This window comes from Embiotoca jacksoni, unplaced genomic scaffold (genome assembly GCF_022577435.1).
Source record: "Embiotoca jacksoni isolate LCO1_2020_lvr unplaced genomic scaffold, fEmbJac1.0.p SCAF_22, whole genome shotgun sequence".
NCBI lineage: Eukaryota > Metazoa > Chordata > Actinopteri > Embiotocidae > Embiotoca > Embiotoca jacksoni.
Genome location: NW_027185363.1, coordinates 4,884,764 through 4,900,721, shown reverse-complemented (window position 1 = coordinate 4,900,721; position 15,958 = coordinate 4,884,764). Strand labels below are relative to the sequence as shown.

General features: G+C 41.5%; 2 protein-coding genes across 5 annotated transcripts; one reads left to right on the top strand and one right to left on the bottom strand.

Moving 5' to 3' along the window:
- Positions 1 to 1,654: 1,654 nt before the first annotated feature.
- On the bottom strand, positions 1,655 to 4,949 carry psma8 (proteasome 20S subunit alpha 8). The gene is made up of 7 exons (XM_069157427.1): positions 4,748 to 4,949; positions 3,730 to 3,856; positions 3,429 to 3,553; positions 3,116 to 3,238; positions 2,868 to 2,987; positions 2,248 to 2,310; positions 1,655 to 2,164 (listed from the first exon to the last, which is right to left on the bottom strand). The coding sequence occupies exons 1-7, from the start codon at positions 4,847 to 4,849 to the stop codon at positions 2,069 to 2,071; spliced, it is 756 nt and encodes a 251-aa protein (XP_069013528.1). The 5' UTR covers positions 4,850 to 4,949; the 3' UTR covers positions 1,655 to 2,068.
- Positions 4,950 to 5,585: 636 nt separating this feature from the next.
- On the top strand, positions 5,586 to 15,505 carry ss18 (SS18 subunit of BAF chromatin remodeling complex). 4 transcript variants are annotated; one of them, XM_069157424.1, is made up of 11 exons: positions 5,588 to 5,758; positions 6,331 to 6,407; positions 6,510 to 6,594; positions 7,913 to 8,069; positions 8,838 to 9,068; positions 9,761 to 9,931; positions 10,249 to 10,326; positions 12,208 to 12,330; positions 14,017 to 14,147; positions 14,564 to 14,626; positions 15,389 to 15,477. In XM_069157424.1, the coding sequence occupies exons 1-10, from the start codon at positions 5,690 to 5,692 to the stop codon at positions 14,579 to 14,581; spliced, it is 1,140 nt and encodes a 379-aa protein (XP_069013525.1). In that variant the 5' UTR covers positions 5,588 to 5,689; the 3' UTR covers positions 14,582 to 14,626; positions 15,389 to 15,477. The 4 variants fall into 4 exon arrangements, with proteins under 4 accessions (XP_069013527.1, XP_069013525.1, XP_069013524.1 ...); XM_069157423.1 differs by lacking the exon at positions 14,564 to 14,626 and having other exon boundaries at positions 15,389 to 15,505; XM_069157426.1 differs by lacking the exons at positions 8,838 to 9,068; positions 14,564 to 14,626 and having other exon boundaries at positions 5,586 to 5,758; positions 15,389 to 15,505.
- The last annotated feature ends 453 nt before the right edge of the window (positions 15,506 to 15,958 follow it).

The following is a 15,958-nucleotide window of genomic DNA, read 5'->3' as shown; positions in this document are numbered from 1 at the left end:
TACTTAAATCAGAACCAAACATGTGGAATGCTTTTTACCCCAGTTTTTGTTCTATATAAACTACAACATTAGAACACACTTCGCCTAAAGTGTGTGTGTACGACAGATCAAGAGATAAAGAGATGTGAGGATTCTTTTTTTTTTTTTTTCAAATGTTATGTGTTCACATTAATAGTGTTTGCCATGTGTATGTGCAACTGGCCTGTGTGTGTGTGTGTGTGTGTGTGTGTGTGTGTGTGTGTGTGCGCGCGCGCGCGCATACAAACAATGCACTGTCGACAGCCTGCAGCAGTGTGCATTCTTGCTCGGAGAGTACATGTCCTCCGGCCTCGTTCCTCCGTCAATGACCTCTGGTGAAGCCATTATTTTCTGCATTAATGATGAGCAGCAGCCAGCGATGAGAGAGATGGACTTTGTCCTCAGGCACAGTGGCGCTGATTATGGGCAACAACAATGCCAGCAAAAAGAAAGAAAGAAAGAAAAAGCAAAAGAAAAACTCTTCCCACAAGCAGTTCAAAAGACAAGGAGTCTTAGCCGCAGCACAAAGTAAGATGCTCTTGCTTTATTGACAAGATGGATCAGATAACCTCTGGAGCTAAAGGATAACCCAGAATTAACTTTGTTTAAGTTTACCTATATGGCTTGTTTTGTCATCCAGTGGATTGAGAACCTGTTTGTCCACAATCTTAAATAAAGCGATGGCTGCCACAACATAGGAATATCCAATTCCAACTTGAATACACAAAGGAGAGGCAATTAGTGCACGGATGGCACGCCTGAAAGTAATTGACACAAACCCAGTTATTATTGTAGTCTTAGGATGTAATGACATGTATGGGAACTGTGTCAGAGGCTTAATTGATCCTCTGACATCAGCCTATCTAAAGACTCACAAACAAGACAAAGTGCAATTGCTCTAGTCAAGGAAGCTAGGCCAGCCACTCAGGAAATCCTGTCTTGGGGAGATGACTCTAAATGAAGGACTTTACCATTCACCATTATGTCTTTGGTGAGAGTCAGAGGGAACCCCCGGGGCTCTTCAGCACAGCACGGCACAACTTTTCAAAGGGCTCCAGATTAAAGTCACCGAAAGTTCCCACTGGGGTCTGAGGCCAGGATCCCATTAAGCAGCCCTACCACACCGCCGGCCATAATTGTGTCGTTGAGAATTCAGAGCAGCGGTTGCTTGATAAGCGAATTTAGGGTGAAATAAAAAAGGAGAAGCGCACAAAAAAAAAAAAAGGAGTCTCGTTGGGCATCCATTAGACACTTCACTCGCTCATCACTAATTTGTTTTAAATGACTGAGGGAAAGGTGAGTAGTTTATAAAGCAATCCAAGCTATCTTCTCTTTTTTTACCCCTTTTCCAGGTCTGACAAAATGCTGATAAATGAAAAACACTGCACTTTATAGCCACACAAGCAACTGCCGCTGGTAGGGTTTTAAACTGTAGTTATCTTTATCACGGCACTTGCTTTGCAGTAGAATAATCAATAAAATGAGTGGTGGGCCTTTTTCTGCTTTTTTTTTTTTTTTTATCTCTCTAAACTCATCTTAAAAAAAAAACAGTCAGTGTTACCAGGATTGTTGCGAGTAATGAAAATCTTACATAGATATATCTACTAAGGCCATTTTGAATAACAGATAAAACTAGTTTAATCAAAAAGACACAAACAAGTCCACTTTTATTGAGTATTTAGTTTCATTATGGTTCTGAATGTCACATACAGTTTATTTCAACATTTGAGATTCATCACCATCAGAGCTGTTAGGCAAGTGATACAAAAACATCTTGTAAATTTAAGATTTAAACCTTAACTTGAGATCTGTGTGTGTTTAAATGCCAGTCAACTCAATAGCTGGAAGTATAGAAACATTTCTTTTCTTCATGACTGGTACAGAATCCTATGGAAATGTGTCAAAAAAAAAGCACATCTGCAAATCTCAGGTTATGATTTAGCGCTTTACAATGAAATAAATGAGTAAACCCTCTGAAACCAATAATAATTGGAACCCAAATATAATATTGTTCTCCAAGTGCAATAAAGACCAAATTTAGTTAACTGATTCAAGTGGATTTTTTCTGCTTCTTCTTCTCTGCCTCCTCCTCCTTTTCTTTCTCAATCTCAGCTACCAGGGTCTCAATTTCCTTGGATTCCAAAATCTGCAAACAGAAAAAATATGCAAATAAACCTCATACATAAATGAGTAGCTATCAATACAAAAGCCAAATCTGTCTCACTGTACCTTCAGTGGCTGATTCCGTCTGATAACAGCGAGTTCAATATTTTTCCCTCCTGACTGGACAACCTGTGGCCGGCAAAAAAAAAAATACAAAAAAATCATTGAAAACTGTGACCAATTCAAGAATAATTTGGTTTAACATTTGATTAACTGCTTCAAGGCCCTTCTACACACATTGCAATTTTAACAGCAATTAATCTGCATGTTATTAAAAATATAGCACAGAATGTACAAATACACAAACAAGGCTACATTTTGTTGTCCGATATGCAACAGTTATTTGAATCCCTTCAATTTGTTCTGTTTTTGCCAGCACTAAGGCAAATCAACCACATGAAAACATTATGGCAGGTCATTAAAATGTTTATCTGGGAGCAGACTATATTACCGTTACACCATGATAGATGTAAAAACATTTGAAGCGACTATTTTGACAGCTAATTTTTCACCTTCAGACCCTGTCTGTTTCTGGAATGCTCGGTGTAAAATAGCCTTTAAAAAAAACTAACTGCATGTAAAGCAGTTTAGTAATTACTCAATGCAAGTATACGTAGCTGATGACAAAGCGCCCAAAGGCAAATACTACTCAAATACTACCGTGCAAACACTAAATGTGACCTTACCTCAAGCAAAGCTTTGATGGCCAATTTGATTGCCTCGTTGTCCCCAGCAATGGCTTCATCTGTGTAATTCTTCTCCAAGAACTCTCTCACGGTTTTGGCGCTACGGCCGATTGCATTTGCCTGATTTTTTCCCCCAAGAACAACAGCAAAAAAAAACAACCCATCATTATCCAGTTTTCATGCCAATACAACACTTGTTGAGTAAAAGTAACAGGAAAACATAATGTACACAGAGAAAACTCGCTGACCTTCCAGGCGTGGTAGGTTCCTGACGGGTCTGTCTGGTACAGCCGGGGAGTTCCATCGTAGTCGAAGCCAACAATTAACGCAGAGATGCCAAATGGCCTGCGCCCATTGCTTTGAGTATAGCGCTAGATATGACCAACGTACAAATTTTACCGGTCATTTGTATGTCGATTAATTGAAAATAAAACAGCCATCAACCAGCGGGTAGAGCGGAAACTGTGGAAAAACATTCTTGCCCACCAAATATGACACCTTACAGACACGTTTGAGTAAAATTGCCGTAAACGATAAGTTACTTAAAAGAAGGTTGCATACCTGTTTCAGTGTAGCTATGTAGCGTGTGATGTATTCCACTGTGACCGGATCCTCAACTGTTAGCCTGTGGCTCTGGCACTCAACCCGAGCTCTGTTTATCACAATACGGGCATCTGCTGTCAGACCTTCAAAACAGTGAAAGAGGGTAAATGGCTGCACAGCAGACGAGCGAAACAGAACAGGAAATTGTTACAAGTACTAAAATAAGAGACGTACACCTACTAGATCTACTGTGTCGCATTTAACAATGATTGTATTAATCGGTTACTGAAAAAAAAAAGAAAGATGTTCTTTGAGGTACCTGCAAATGCCATGCAGACGTGTTCATCAAGCGCACATATCTTGCGGACAGTCCTTTCCTCCTGCAGCTTCGCTACAGATTTCTTCTCAACACCGAGGACAACGATGTCTTTACCTCTGATTCCCACCTGAACAGAAAAAATAAAATAAAATAACTCAATTAATTTATCTGCCGAGTTTTGGCAATACAGAATATTTCACTCACGAGGGGGGCTGGCAGTTGGTATTGAAGGATTTGAGTAGTAAACAGCAAAAAAAAAAAAAAAAATGGATTAAACAGCCTGAGAATCTGCTTCAATAAGAAGATCACCTGATAAGCTAAATTTCACCGTGTACCAAATACAACACAGCAGAGCGGCTTTTCCCCACTTCCGGTCATGTTTGCCATCTGATCTGTTCCTCAAAATAAGGCAGGCTGGCAAATACCACGCGAGTTTACACAAAGTTGACCAGCCATTAATCTGATTACTCTCAAAACTATATACTTAAAAGTTACAACTGCATTTGCAAACATTTTTTTTCCACGTGTTAAATATTGACCATAGCTTTTTTGTTTTTGTTTTTTTTTCTTTCTTCCTGCCTCTCCCACACAAGACACAATATCACTCACCTGTAACCGGCTTTAAGTGAGTAAATCACTGGCTTTACCAAATCTATGGTTGAATTAAACTTGTGGTAAACATTAAAAAAAAAAAAAAGTACAAGAAAATCAAAGTAATTGTTTCTATCGTTCCTGGATACGAGAACAGCGAAACAGAAAGTACAGCAAGAGTGACACAGCGACAAAATGCTCGCTAACGATACCTGCTTTTTTTTTTTTATCAACTTATTACTCCCTGCACTGTTAGTACCTAATACACATCAGCAGTTCAACAAGCCAGTAAAAAAAAAATCCCAAACACGGTCTTGAGCGTAACAGACTCCGTTAATCAGAAATAGTGAGCGAAATACAGGAAAGGGGGGAAACAAGGCCATGTTGCCAACGTTAGCTTTAGCGTGAGTTTCATTTGAAGACTTACCGCTGTGGAGCCTTTCTTTACGGCTTCTTGTGCATACTCCACTTGAAATAGATGACCATCGGGAGAAAAGACGGTAATAGCTCTGTCGTATCTTGCCGCCATTGCACCGCGAGACACTTGACACGATCACAAGAGAAAGAGATTAAACCAGCAATCAAGTGATTCAGCGAGTTAGCAACGATCAGCTCCCCAAAACTCCGTGTGGTGTAAGCGGCGCATGCGCAAGACCTCTGAACTAGGGTGATACCAAAAGCAGGTTGCAGGGGGGGAAGCTATGACTACAACACAATAGACACATATTTTGATTGTGTTAAGTTCCTGGTGAAAGATGTATATTTAATTCGAAAGTTACAATACTAAAATGTTAAATATATCAACACCAGGTTTTATTTCAAATGGGTACATTTAGTGATGGTTGGAGGGAATTACTTTATAATCAGAGTGAACTTAAGCACATACAGCTAAGAGTAATATGTTTATATATTCTATTATTACCTAAAAAAAAAAATATCTGCATTGTTATTATATTTTTGTGAATAAATAATAAAGCGTTTCTCTTTTTTTTTTTTTTTGGTTAAGTTTATACTCCCACGGCCATTTGGTTTAGCTCTAGGCTGCATCACTCTACGAAAAATAGGGGGAATTATAGTTCGTGTTTTCCAATATGTCTTTTCTTTTTCAGCTTTATGAATACATTTCTTTAAATATTTTGATTTTCTACGAGTAATTTAAACATTACCCATCAATGTATTTCCAAAATAAACCACCATCACGAACTGTGTATTTAGAGGCGGTGCTCTTCCCCCCCCTCAAACGGACCACCGCATTACGAAATCGCATCGTATTCTGAACTGTTTGATCTGAGCTCCACCGATTTGCTCAGTGTGTTAGCTACTTTTGACTTTTATGCTGTAGTTCACTTTAATATCACACAGCATCACCATGTCGGTGGCGTTTGCACCTCACAGGCAGCGTGGTAAGGGGGACATTACACCCGCTGGAATACAAAAGGTAATTCATCTTTTTTTTTTTCTTCTTCTTCTTAGCGCGTCGCAGAATGGAGGCTACCGCGTCTCCAACGCTGCTAGCCGCTGTGATCATCAAACGCAGCGGTGCCCCGTCCGCGTCCGACCGAGCAGATCGGGAACAATGTTACAGGGTCAAAGCGCGGGTGAATACGAATCTCCCCGGAATCGGGACGCCATGTGCGGGCGACGCGCCTTCGCCCTCGATGTATCGGACCGACGTTGAATTGCGTTTTAGATGAATGGAGGCCTGCGGTTTTGTTAGCTGAGGATAGCCAGCTAGCAAAGACGCGTCTTTTGTTAAGCCAGAAACGCACACTCACATTTCACGAAAACGCCTCCACCACCACCACCACCTACACCACCTACCTACCCACCCCCCCACCTCCACCCCTTGTTTCACAATTACCAGAGAATAATCATTAGCGAACAAAGGGGCCAACTGTACAAAACGGTTCTTGTGTTTCTAATTTTAAATGTCCTGCCACCACAAATAACATGCACATGATATAAATAACATTTGTTTTTTTTTTGTTGTTGTTGTTGTTTTTTTTGCAGTTACTCGATGAAAACAACCATCTGATCCAGTGCATAATGGACTTCCAGAGTAAAGGCAAAACAGCAGAGTGTTCACAGTAAGTTGTGAAAGTCCCCGCTTTTCTGCACGTCACGTTGATTTTTTTTTTTTAATTTTTTTTTAAGTTAAAGCCGGTATTGATGACTCTCTGCTCACTCAGGTACCAACAGATGCTGCACAGAAATTTAGTGTACCTGGCCACGATAGCAGACTCCAATCAGAACATGCAGTCTCTTCTCCCTGCTGTGAGTATTGATGCTGGATGATTGTTTTCAGTGAGTGAATGGTGTTAAACTGTGAGCATCGGTGGAAGAAGCATTCAGGTCCCTTTACTGAAGTAAAAGTACCACATTGTGTAAATCCTCCCGAGTATTATTGACAAAATGTACTTTAAAGTATCAAAAGTAAAAGTACACACCGGAGTAAATGCTTTTGAATGATTATTACTGCTGTGTTAATGTGTATTTTACTGTTGTTGTTATTTAAGGTTGTGCTGGTTTTAACTACGCCATGTGGTGTTGGTTAGTTTTTCTCTACAGTAATGCATCATATTCTATAAGATAATCATACGTTTGTGTCACTTCTGTTCTCCAACCGACCATGTATCTCTAAAAAGTCAACAAGCTCAGGAAAACAATATATTTTCCAGCAAATCATCATGACATGACAAGACATGGGTCATTGCATCTATATTTATGTGATTATTTCTTATTCAATGTCAAATCCAGTCTCACTGAAGTAAAACAAATATCACCCTTTAACAGATTCATATCAGGTTGCCAGAAGGAGTACTGCTACTCAGCATGTGAATGTCGTTATCGAATTTCTTATGCTGGTCTCAAGGGAACTTTTTACCAGCTGAGAAAATAACCCCAGTAATGTCACCAAAGTAATGAAAAGTGTTATATCTAACCCATACAAGTGAAGCACAACTCCAGATATCTTGCCTTTTGATGCGGCAGTGTGACTGCAAGTCCTTGAAGGTTATGGACGTTTGGTACTAGTACACTGCACTACTCCGTAAAATATCAGTTTTATCTATGGACCTATTGCAGGTGCTACTTATGGATGCACCTCCAGTATGAGCATGTTTTGTGCTCTTAAGTTTGTAAAAGGTGCATATTTGGGTTTGCTTAGAAGTCCATTATTTCTCCGCCCATTCACATCACATGTAAAGCTGCAGTATATCATATTGACATGACTGTTGATGAGGTAGAAATGATATTGCTCAATGTGTTGCAATTTTGTGTTTATAAACCTTTTTTTGTGCGTGATTGATTATCCCTAACTGTTACTTTATTGAGGACAGTTTAATCAGTGACTTTATTATGCACTGTGTATTGTATTGCATGACTGTTTTCCCTTTTAAATGAACAGTTGTTGTTTTTTTTTAATTTTGGCATCCTAATTGATTAGTTACATAAAAGTTTTACTTAATTATTATATATAGATTTTGTCTTTAATCAGCATTTTCTCTTGAGTTTTCTCTTTTGACCAGCTCCACCTCAGATGTGCTTCAAGACAGCAGATGTGTAATTTTGTGTCTGTGTTGTGCGCCTACAGCCGCCCACTCAAAACATGCCCATGGGCCCTGGTGGGATGAACCAGAGTGGACCCCCTCCTCAGCCTCCTCATGGTCACAACATCCCCGCCGAGGGTATGGTCAGCGGTGGCCCTCCAGCCCCACATATGCAGAACCAGATGAATGGACAGATGCCCGGTATGTGATTACCCTCCACACACACACACACACGAACACACACACACGCACACCTCAACTTCTCTCTCTTGTCTTTCTCTCTTTTTCCCTCTCCCTCGGTTCCTGTCTCACTTGTGTTGCCTAGCAACACCACAGAACTGTGAGGGAGGTCGCTCTGCTGAAGGATGATGTCATCCATTTGCCAGCTGTGGTGGTCTTGGACTTGTTCTCCATTTGATTGTGGTTATCTTGTCCTATGCGTGGTTCTTTGCATTTACACCTGGTGGCAAAATACATCGTGACCACAATTTGATGTCATCTCAATCTGCAAATGAATTAGGAGAGGCTGGCTGACTTGTCAACAAACATGGCCCATCCCAGATCAATGCAAGGAATGCTGCTTGTGTGGCAGCCTGGTTTAGTTGAGTTAGCAACTAGAGGTGAAGTTAGATGACCTTTCACCTTGTGGGACTGATAGTTTTTCTTCAGAAGGTGGTCATGCTGTGCAGATTACAGTTACATCTGGCTGAGAGCTGACCACAGTGTGAACCTAACTATGACCAAATGTGGTCTGGCTGATCTGATTCAAATCCCAACATGTTCTGAATGTATTTATATTCTTTATTAACATGCATTCCACACACACACACACACACACACACACACACACACACACATTCCATATATCACCGCGTGAAAGAACAGTTTGGAACTTAAAACTTACGACTGTGTGCTAAATAATTGTATTTTTTCAAAGAGCCGTGTACCTTCTCTGCTGCTGTTTTCCAGGACCTAATCACATGCCCATGCAAGGTCCCGGTCCAGGCCCCAACCAGCCTCCAAACATGCCCAGTGGCTCTATGAATATACCCCCCAGCAGCCATGGCTCCATGGGTGGTTACAATCACACCGTCCCTTCTGCCCAGGGCATCCCAGCTCAGAGCCAAATGAATATGCCCCAGGGCCAAGCTATGGGAAACTATGGGCCCCGTCCAAATATGAACATGCAGCCCAATCAAGGTAAAACGGTGCATTTATTGGTTTCCACGTGATTGTGTTGATTTTCTAGTGCCTTATTATCTCTCTTAGTGGTGTATGTGATAAGCCACATACTGCTTGTATGGTTTATCTGTTGAGTACTGTTTGAGAGTTAGCTTATTGTTGGTGTATTGTTGGAATTCACTCTCACTACTCCGCTCCTCCGCTCCCTTCACTGGTTACCAGTAGCCGACCGCATCCGTTTCAAAACATTGGTACTTGCGTACCGTGCTGCGAACAGATCGGGTCCAGTCTTCATCCAGGATATGGTCCAACCCTACATCCCAGCCCGCTCCCTCCACTCTGCTTCTACCAATCGGCTTGTTGCTCCCTCGCTGCGAGCTAAACACTCTACAAAATCACGACTGTTTGCTGTCCTGGCTCCTAAATGGTGGAATGAGCTCCCCACCGACATCAGGACAGCAGAAACTCTGTACATCTTCCGCCGCAAACTAAAAACACACCTCTTCTGACTTCACCTTGAACAGTAGAACTTTAGTAGCGCTTAAAATGACACTTACTGATAACACTTTGTAGTTTGGCTTTCTTGAAGAAATTGTATTTTCTTGATTCCTGTTCTGGGTTTTGTACCCTCATGGTTGAAATGCACTTCTTGTAAGTCGCTTTGGATAAAAGCGTCAGCTAAATGAAATGTGATGTAATGTGTACCACAGGCCCAATGATGCACCAGCAGCCTCCCTCACAGCAGTACAACATGCCTCCTGGTGGTGGCGGACAGCACTACCCAGGACAACAGAACCCAATGGGCATGATGGGTCAGGTCAACCAAGGGAACCATGTCATGGGACAGAGGCCGATGCCACCCTACAGACCCCCACAGCAAGGTACACCCCTCGTGTCTCTTAACGTGTGCAAGTTGTGAGTGTTGGTCTTTCTTCTCCGTAACCCACCCTCCTGCATTTCTTACTCCTTGTTTCTCTCAATTTCCTCTATTTCCACTCCTGTAACTCGCAGACATCTTGATGACTAAAGACGTAACCTAAAGCCTCCAGCCTCCGATAATATTAGTCAAGCGACCAAATAAAGCTTTCTAACAAGAACTAGCGCCAAGGACTCCATCCTCTCTACTCTTCCCCTCACACAACCCATCCAACAACACCTTGAATCTACTTGTGTGTATGTTGTGTGTATGTGTATGTAGGACCCCCTCAGCAGTACCCAGGGCAGGAAGACTACTATGGGGACCAGTACAGTCACGCAGGACAGGGAGCCTCAGAAGGTAGGAGAACCCTCCTGTCACATGGAGAAAAGCGTCAACAAATGAACCCAGGAGTTGTGTTAAAACACAAATGATGCAAAGAGACTGTGACAAAGAAAAGATTTCAGTTTCTTCATTATTTTCTGGGGAAATCAAAGTGAATTTCAGCTCTGACGAAAGACAAAACAATGGTGTCCAAGTTTGAGGAGACATCCGCACGCCAGAGGTGCACCCTATTGCAAAAGATGATGCAGTCCATCGATGAGTCAGCACCCACCGGTCTTGTAATGACACCCGCCCCCTTAGTCATGACTCGTGCTCTACCTGTTGGTGAGAAAGAAAAGTCAGGGACAGCAGTACGAAAGTTTTATTTAAGTAAAATGTAAATCCTTCGCATTCTCCGTGAAACGAAAATGTCACGTGATACTTAATACTTCTAACCAGATGGCATTCTGTTTGTAGGCATTTTTGATGCAGTAGACAAATACTGCATTCATATTCTGTAAGCACTAATTGCGCATGCTGTGTCCACTGCAAATCTCCAGATTTTGTGCAACCACAGTAAATAATCCCTTTGATTTATTGCAGAGCAGCACCGGTAAACTTGTAAACCACCAAATGTGTTTGAGAATTATTGCACCATTGCATTCTCCTCTATAAGAGTTGATATGCTGCAGGTTTTCTCATGTTGGTGTGTGTAGGGATGATATTATGAACCGTACAAACCAAGCTACAAGATTACAGGTTGAAAACACAGAACTCCTTCTCTTTCTTTGTCCAATTAACATTTACTGTTTTGTTGTTTGTTTTTTTTGTTTTTTCCTCTACTGACCACTATTTTCCTTTTGACCTTTCAAACCCAAACGTTTTTCTTCTTCTTTTCTTTTCTTAAATAACGATCCAGCCATTTTGAAAAAGAAGTTTTGACTGTTACAAATCTGCTGCCATCAAGGCACAACATTGTGCATCAGTGAACTCTTCAATAGTATGATCTGTTTCATCTTATCTCTGTGCTTTGATATGGTAAATGTCAAATATTTCCTGAATGAATTGAAAGTATGCATTTAGGTTTATGGATTTGTTGAGCTGATGAAGGTCGTAGCGTCAAGTTTACAACCACTATATCCGGATCTAGGCTGGACCGGGGCTGTGGCAACATTTTTCTTATGTACAAAAGCTCTACCTGGGTGGCCTGTCCACCAAAATTAAGATTAATATCAACCTGGGTAAATCTTACATTGGAGCGCTTTATTTTTCTTTTTCAAACAGATTTGTGGCCACATACTTGTCTTGAGTTGCGTGTGCTGCAGTAACAGGAGGCTTCTTTGTGTGCAGCTTTTAAATTGAAGCATCCAGCATCGCTTGCTTCTGAGGCATTTAGGGAATGTCTGTAAATTGGAGCTAAAGAAAATGACCTGGGTTTCACTCCCCCTCTAATCACAATAGATTTTAGAAGACTGGTAACAAAAGTATCATTAAAGAACCGGTATTAAAGTCAAGTTATCCGTACCGGCGTCAAAAATGTTGAACGATACGTTACCCTAATCAAGCCAATGGTCGGCCGCATGAGAGCTCCTCCCAAAATGACTGTCATGGAAGCGATCTTGATCATTTTGTCCTTAGTTTACGTAGATTATGATGCTTTTTTGTTTCCATTTGTGTTCCAAAAATATAGAGTACCACCTAAAAATTAGATATCTAAACACTTATCAAATGTCAACTCGTTACATTGCTTGATACTCAAAGGGTGACTGGACATGTATCATTTACTGTTAGATAGTATCAGAATCCGTTATAGTATTTAATGAAATTGATCTCCTAAGTAACAGTAAGTCGACGTGTACGTGTCCGCATTGCTGTTGTTTTGTAGTTGCTCACATTGCCTGCTTTTCCCCCCTGAAGGTAATGCCCAGTATGGCCAACAGCAGGAAGCGTACCAGCAAGGCCCTCCCCAGCAGCAGGGCTATCCGCCTCAGCAGCAGTACCCAGGTCAGCAGGGCTACCCGCCACAGCAGCAGGGTTACGGTGAGTTCCTTTTCTTTCAGTAGAGGCTCATATTCGTCCTGTAGGAGGCACCATCAGCTCTCTTTGGAGGCCTTTTTCAACTGTTGAATAATCATCCCTCCTGAGTGAGTTGGTGGTTACTGTAACTGTGCCAAGTGCATGTCAAGACATCATCAAGAGCAAGGAATTAAAGGACCACCTTAATGAATGGTTAGGGGATTGGAGCTCGGTGGAAGAGACGTTTAATCAGTAGTGGTGGCTGGCACCACATTAGCATTTCTCCCGGTGCTTCAGTTTGATGTAACGCACCGTTCTGAGGGAGCTGATGTGCACAGACGTTGAGCAAAGAGTGTGTAGACCGCCAGACAAACAAAAACAAAAAAAAAAGACTTTTGATAAATAAGCAATGTGTTGATAAATGGTTTTTTTTAGTGGCGGGCAATATTTGTTGAAGAATTTAAGTTGTCATCGTGCTTTGGAGCTCGGCAAACCACAAATTATAACGCACTGAAAAAAAACATTCTGACAGACAGGCGTTTCTTGGATAACCAGCAATTAGTGACTTATTTCTAACATCAGGGTATTTACACTGGGATTAATGCTTTGAGATTTAATCCCTTAACCAAAGTTGATAAAGTGAAATGTCTAAAAATGTTAGACTTTAAATTTAAGTATCGTTCTCACTGCTCTTCAGGCTTTCTTTCCTCATCCCATTTTTCTCTGGAACTTTCCATCACTCACCTTCTGTCTGAGCCAAAGCTCATGTTAGTAATGAGCTTGCGGAGAGGCAGAGGCTGTGAGGTGAGATCCATCTGGCACATACACATGCTTGCTCTCTCAGGCCCCCACAAGGTTATGCTCAACAGCATAAGGCATTATGAGCGCCTAACGATGCTGCGTGGGCCTCATTTGACTTCAACCCCAGTCAGGCTGTGCTCGGTCCTTCACAGCGTCTGCAAAGATAACTGCAGTGTACGGGGGCTGATGAAGTGATGTTTCTTTTTTTTTTTCTGTTTTTTTTTTTTTTTTTAAATGAAGCTTGCTTCACTAATGAAGACCAACAGAATCTCCTTGATGTGTCCTTGCATTAGGGAACCACTAGCCAGCTCCTGCCTGACTCACTCGTTCTCATTCATTACGGAGTCAGGCGTCGTGTAGGCAGCCGAAACAAATAAGTCTTGACATATCCACCGTCCTCTTTTTGTCATCCATCAGCTTTTTTTTATCCCAGGCCACCAGTAATAGTAAACTCGCAGGGATTCCCCAAAGTGGTCAAACGCAGACAGAAAATGAGCAAAACCTTTTCACACCGTTTCTTATTTTTGAGAATAAACCTGCGTTTGTTTCCACCGCCTCTTCCGACAGCAGGTGATAATTGTAAACATCGTGTGGCATTAAGTCGGGCTTGAATATTATCTCCTGCTCACGCGTATTTAAAATACGTGGATCTGCATCTAATCATGTTGGAGGACTAAGGTTCGTCTTTTTTGGTCCACGATACCCAATTCTTTCAAGCAGGATTCAAAAGGAAATGCCCCGCGTGAGCAGCACCTGTGTGGTGCAAGAAACAAAACACGCCGACGGATGAGAAGCAGCCGAATTCAGGGTTTCTTTCGACAGTACTCGACGTCCACTTGTAGGTTGCAAGTTCACTTAAGGCTGTCAAGCGTAGATCATTTTAACCTAAGTTCCCAATGTTTGTTGTAGGTCCCTCCCAAAGTGCCCCAGGACAGTATCCTAACTATCCTCAGGGGCAGGGGCAGCAGTACGGGGGCTATCGCCCTCCTCAGCCTGGACCCCCACAGGGCCAACAGCAGCGCCCTTACGGTTACGACCAGGTGAGTATGGCACTGGACAGTCACAAAGACGTGTCTATACATCGGACTTAGTTTGTCCTCATAATGTTTATTGCCAGACTGAGATGTATATTTTGTCTAGTTCTCAGTGAGAATAGAGTTTAAGTGAAGTTAGAAGGTAGATATTAGTATGTTATGCATGCTCTCATCATATTGGGTGGTTAAATCTGTTCTTCCCAGAAGAGTGTATGTGTTACTGTTGTCTTTCACTTGTTATCCTGAGTCTTGGTTGTATATTCTGGCTAATGTGGTTTGCCATACCAGTGAAATATCAGGGCTTTAAAGAGGATTCTTCTGCCTTAGTGTTTAGAGGGAGATCTATTTGTTGCCCTGTATTTCCTGTGGTCTTATGTGGGGACCACAGCTACACTTTGATATCTTTATCTTTGAATATTCAGGGGCACATGAGGAAATAAAGACCCGGGGATTTGAACCCCTGACTAGCTCTGTAAGAAGCAAAGGTAATGGTTGCTGTGAAGACCTCAACGTCCAATCTAGACGCTTGACCACCTAGCCTTAATTTGCATTTGTTATGTTTCTTATGTTTTTTTTTTTCTGTCTCTCTTATTTCTTTATCTTTTTCCATCTTTTTCTTAAGCCTTTCCTTTTCTTTTCTTTTCTTTTCTTTTTACTCTTATTTTGTTATGAACCAGGGGTCGAATTGTAAGTCATGAGGTCCAGAAACACAGCATGCTTAGTTTGCATTGAGACAGCCAAAAGCTCTCCTGCTTTGACTGTGTCCCTCCTTTATATCTGCAATTTACAATACCGGTTTTGATGACCATTGTGCTTATAAAAAAAACTGTATTTGAATTAAGATTTTACTGTCAAATCATTGTTTCCAAATTTGTTTCCATTGCATTTTCCATTAATGCCAAACACATAAAGTACTTCGACCCCTGTTAAAGAATGCATCAAATACTTCTTGCACTGAAATTGTCTCACTTGAAACTAGTGTCCACTATTTAATAAGGAATGTCGTCCTCAGCCATGCTGCTGCCGAAACCTGAGGTACAATTTAGAGCTCACAAGTTGTGAAGCCATGCTGTCACCTGCTGGTCAACACCAGCCATTGCAGGCATAAATCATGGTTTGCAGCATGATATGGTTGAAACCACAGATGTTTGTTTGCACCCTGTTGAGATTTGTGAACATGAGCTTTTACTCTGTATTTTTTTTTTGAGAAGGTCAGTGACACGAATCTGTCACATTTCTCTCCACAGGGCCAGTATGGAAATTACCAGCAATGAGAGACGGTCACAGCAATCTACACAGCTCTGCTCTGAGCTCTGTCTGAGCTTTGACCTCTGGTCAACCGCTAAGCAGACTTTAATGATGGTTTCAGCTCAGAGAATCTCTCGGACACAAAAACACACCATTCAACAAACACAAGATGCATTTCCCCCTCTCTTTGGGCTTTTATCTTTGCCTATAAAATGTATTGATGTTGATCATGTACATTGATATGATAATGTCAAAGTCCATGACTCACCCTCCGGTCCAGTAAGTCTCAAAGCAGCAATGCCTTAAAAAAATGGAACTGCCTTATCCTTTAGCATTGCAGATTGTGAAACGGGCTAACAAAATTTTGGATAATAGATGATTTAAATGTACAGTTTCAATCTCCTGTGGTGCATTGTTTCTCTATCCTTCAGCTCCCTGATCATAAGAAGCAATAATGCCAGCAGTAGGGAATGGTGTGGGGACTTACAGATGAAATAATGCACCAGGTGAACTTCCAGCTAGGCCATGGTACATGTCTTGATGTATGTGATGATGTAAAAATATATTTT

Excerpts from the sequence above, each read along its gene's own strand:
- psma8 (XM_069157427.1), bottom strand. The coding sequence starts at position 4,849 with ATGGCGGCAAGATACGACAGAGCTATTACCGTCTTTTCTCCCGATGGT. Across the intron at positions 3,554-3,729 it reads CGTCTGCATGGCATTTGCAG|GTCTGACAGCAGATGCCCGT; the intron begins GTACCTCAAAGA and ends ACTGTTTTGAAG. Across the intron at positions 2,311-2,867 it reads CCATCAAAGCTTTGCTTGAG|GTTGTCCAGTCAGGAGGGAA; the intron begins GTAAGGTCACAT and ends TGCCGGCCACAG.
- ss18 (XM_069157423.1), top strand. The coding sequence starts at position 5,690 with ATGTCGGTGGCGTTTGCACCTCACAGGCAGCGTGGTAAGGGGGACATT. Across the intron at positions 6,408-6,509 it reads AAAACAGCAGAGTGTTCACA|GTACCAACAGATGCTGCACA; the intron begins GTAAGTTGTGAA and ends CTGCTCACTCAG. Across the intron at positions 9,069-9,760 it reads GAACATGCAGCCCAATCAAG|GCCCAATGATGCACCAGCAG; the intron begins GTAAAACGGTGC and ends TGTGTACCACAG.